Raw genomic sequence first — 3,207 nt, 5'->3', positions numbered from 1 at the left:
TATATATATATATATATATATATATATATATATATATTAAAATTATGTAAATATTTAAATCATATAATTTATTCTTATAAATTTTTACACCCAGAAATTAGCTTTTATTTTCTCATTAAATATTACATTTATTATCACGTGTTTGCTGAAAATATCATTCAGTTTTAGATGTTATTTCACAGCAGTCCTTGCAGACACCGCTCCATTTCACTCAGTTCCTGTAGTTCTTCACAGTGAGGGCCACAGTGGAGAGAGAGGAGCTTATGGGCCCTGGGAATCACAGAGAGAGCCGCACCACAGTCTCCGCTGTCAAAGGAACAAGTGATGCTGAGGTGAGGAGACTGTTTTTGATTATAAAGTATAGGAAGTCTCATCAGATAGAGTTTGACACATTGAGCTCTTACCCGTTGAAATGTAGCTGTGCTAGTTTAAAAAGCTGTCGTCCCAGCTCAATGCTGTCCTCTCCGAATTGGGCCAGAATGGCAACAATGCTACGCTTAAGATTGGATGCAGCCAGACTCCATTCACCTGTTAGAAAAATAATAATAATCATACTATACATTTTCCTTGTATGAATTTAAATGTTACTTATTTAATTATTCAAAAGGCAATGTAGCACTGCTATACAACATTTACATATCTTACATTGTCATAAAGATACATTTTTCATGTGACAGTTGACATATCAGGCTGTTATTCTCACCTGTGGTGGCGTACACACGAGCTGTTGCATCTGCTAGCTCTCCTTGGAGAGGGTGAATCTCTGTTAAGATGCTGTTTGCCTGAGAAGAAGCTGATTTTAGGATTTTTAGGGCCTCGTCTGCAAAACATGGAAACATTATGTATACTTATGGATATTTAGCAAATACACAAAATAGATTGTGATTCATATTGAGGCTGTACCTAATCTGTCTTGTTCCATGAGATGAAATGCTTCATTCAATAGACACTGTAAACCCTTTAGTTTGTTCTGCACATCAGCACTGGTGATCTGATGACCACAGGATGGCCAAGAGCACTTGTACCTATCCATATGGGACTGAAATGTACAGCATACATTAAGATACACACAATGAACCATCTAAATGATCAGTTGTGCTTTTCTGCAAATGTTTACCCGAAGAGGCTTTCCACATTTTACACACTTCAGCCCTGGTGCTGCATTTTCTGTTGCTTTCTGGCTTTCTTCTGATAGGTCTCTTTGACAGGCTTGACAGTTACAGTGGAAATAGTACTGCTCCAGCAGGAGGCGCTGACGCTCCTTCACCTCCATTCTGCTACAGTGAGGACCTGTGAAGAATGACATTTAAGACAGCTGTTTCCGGATGAACCCCCAACCAAACAAAAACTGAATTCCCAAGATCACGTAATACCATAACAGTGCAGAATCTCCTGTCCTGAAGTAAGATCTTTTGAAGCACGTACAGTGACTGTCATACCATTGCGAGAGGTCTTGTGATGGTCAATGTGACTTTCAGAACAAACGAACTGATTGAGCGGGTCAGTTTGAAAGCCTGTGGTGAAGGAGATGTTTATGTTTGGACTGCAGGAGTGGTTAAGCAGGCTGAGAACAGGAAAAATTGCCGTGGCAATGCGGATTTCACAACTGGACTGAACAGCCATGCCACTTTCTTCTGTAAGAATTGAGAAAAAAATTATCAACAATCAAATGTATTAAATTGCAGTTAGTGTTTAAGCATGAGTTCTGTCAAACCTTTGACCATAACAGCAGTGACTGCTTGAGCGTTACACCTGAGCTGCATCATGTGTCTCAGAGCTGTGGCTCCCAGCATGCTCATCTCAGGCTCCCAGGTTCCACTAACTCCTTTGTTCTCGCAAGATGCCCACATGTCCGGTGGGGGTCCACCTTGCAGTCTCCTATAAAGCATTGCCATGGTAATCGCTAATAAGAAGCGTGAGCTGGGTGAGTGTTGTGCCACATGTGGTAAAAGGCTGTAGATGCCCATGTACGAGTTGCCATTACAACAGTCTGTATGGTCTGAAATTTCTCCACAGGGATCTCCAAGACTCAACTTGACTGGCAAATCACTTTTATAAGAGCTACATGTCACATGGTCTTCTTCTGAAGCACTTTTTTTCACCCTTTTGACCTCGTTTTGTCCAGCTTTCAGGGCCACTCTTAGTGCAAGATGTCCTAAAATCCCAATAGCCAACAAATCTGCTCCAATAGGGCATTCCCATTGGTGCCAGCACTCCCAAGCATCTTTTTGACAGCTCTCTCCACAGTACCGAACGTAACTGCAGTTTGGACATGGCACAAAGCTCAGTGATTGGCTCAGGCAGTGGTGACAGTGTCGGTTTTCAGTATTAAACGTCTTTCCTGCCTTATTGGTCACTGTATTGAGTTTGTTTCCTGGTATAAGTACGCAACAGAAAGCCTCGTCCTCCAGAACGACCTCACCAGCTGTCTTATTTTCCGTGGCTAATATGTGGCGACCTTTCTCGGGGCTAAAGTAAACAGACACACCAGGTGAAATACAAGTCCTAGTGTTTCTGCTTTTCTGGCATGGTGGTGTTTGATGATTTGTGGCTGGCTGGTTGGATTTTTCAGTTTTTTTAAGCTGGCTCTGGCATGCGGTCTGTCTAGCTCTCAGTTTGTCCTGCAGATGGCTTGGGTAACCAGCCTCCAAAGAGCGCCGGATGTCCTCAAGACATTCCTGGAAAAAAGGAGATAATCACTTAAACTCATATAGATGTGTCAGCTGTGCATTAAACAAGGTGGCATGTTCTTATTTGAATAGCTAAAAAAAAATCATGTTTTGTGATGCATAAGACAGACTCTTACTCTGTAGAGGCCGTGGTAAAAGAGGGCAGCAGAACGGTTAGCATAGCACAGTGATAGCTCTTCTGTATTCTTGTCAGCATGGCAAACACCCTGAAACATCAAACAGAGAGCGAGTATGAATATATTATGGTCACAGTACCATCTGCCATTTGAAATCCAAACCATTATCAGTGTAATGCAAACACTGAGCTCAAACCAGCATAAAACGTTGAACCACAATGACAAACTTCACATATTCGCAATATGTCATTGTTCCTCCACAACAGATTCCAAAAGATGGATTGGGTAGATTCTGTTCCTCCCATGTTTCTAATACATTCATTACAAAGCAGGAACCTTCTATATTCAGATTTCAGGATATGAACGTTGACATTTATAACACGCGTCCATATTTTGAGGTC

At 41.5% G+C, this 3,207-nt stretch overlaps 1 protein-coding gene across 1 annotated transcript in view; it reads right to left on the bottom strand.

Annotated features, from left to right (window-relative positions):
• Positions 1–95: 95 nt before the first annotated feature.
• Positions 96–3,207, bottom strand: part of LOC107578804 (SET and MYND domain-containing protein 4-like) — a 3,938-nt gene continuing 826 nt past the window's right edge. Inside the window, exons 2-9 of the mRNA XM_016264722.1 lie at positions 2,807–2,896; positions 1,715–2,678; positions 1,374–1,634; positions 1,118–1,290; positions 904–1,039; positions 704–820; positions 405–528; positions 96–306 (exon numbers count right to left, since the gene is read on the bottom strand). Coding sequence (XP_016120208.1) covers positions 177–306; positions 405–528; positions 704–820; positions 904–1,039; positions 1,118–1,290; positions 1,374–1,634; positions 1,715–2,678; positions 2,807–2,896 — 1,995 coding nt within the window. The 3' untranslated portion in view covers positions 96–176. The remainder of the gene's footprint in view (positions 307–404; positions 529–703; positions 821–903; positions 1,040–1,117; positions 1,291–1,373; positions 1,635–1,714; positions 2,679–2,806; positions 2,897–3,207) is intronic.

This window comes from Sinocyclocheilus grahami, unplaced genomic scaffold (assembly GCF_001515645.1).
Source record: "Sinocyclocheilus grahami isolate Dianchi unplaced genomic scaffold, SAMN03320097.WGS_v1.1 scaffold32.1, whole genome shotgun sequence".
NCBI lineage: Eukaryota > Metazoa > Chordata > Actinopteri > Cypriniformes > Cyprinidae > Sinocyclocheilus > Sinocyclocheilus grahami.
Note: the sequence above shows the minus strand (reverse complement) of the source record. Positions and strands in the feature narration are given on the sequence as shown.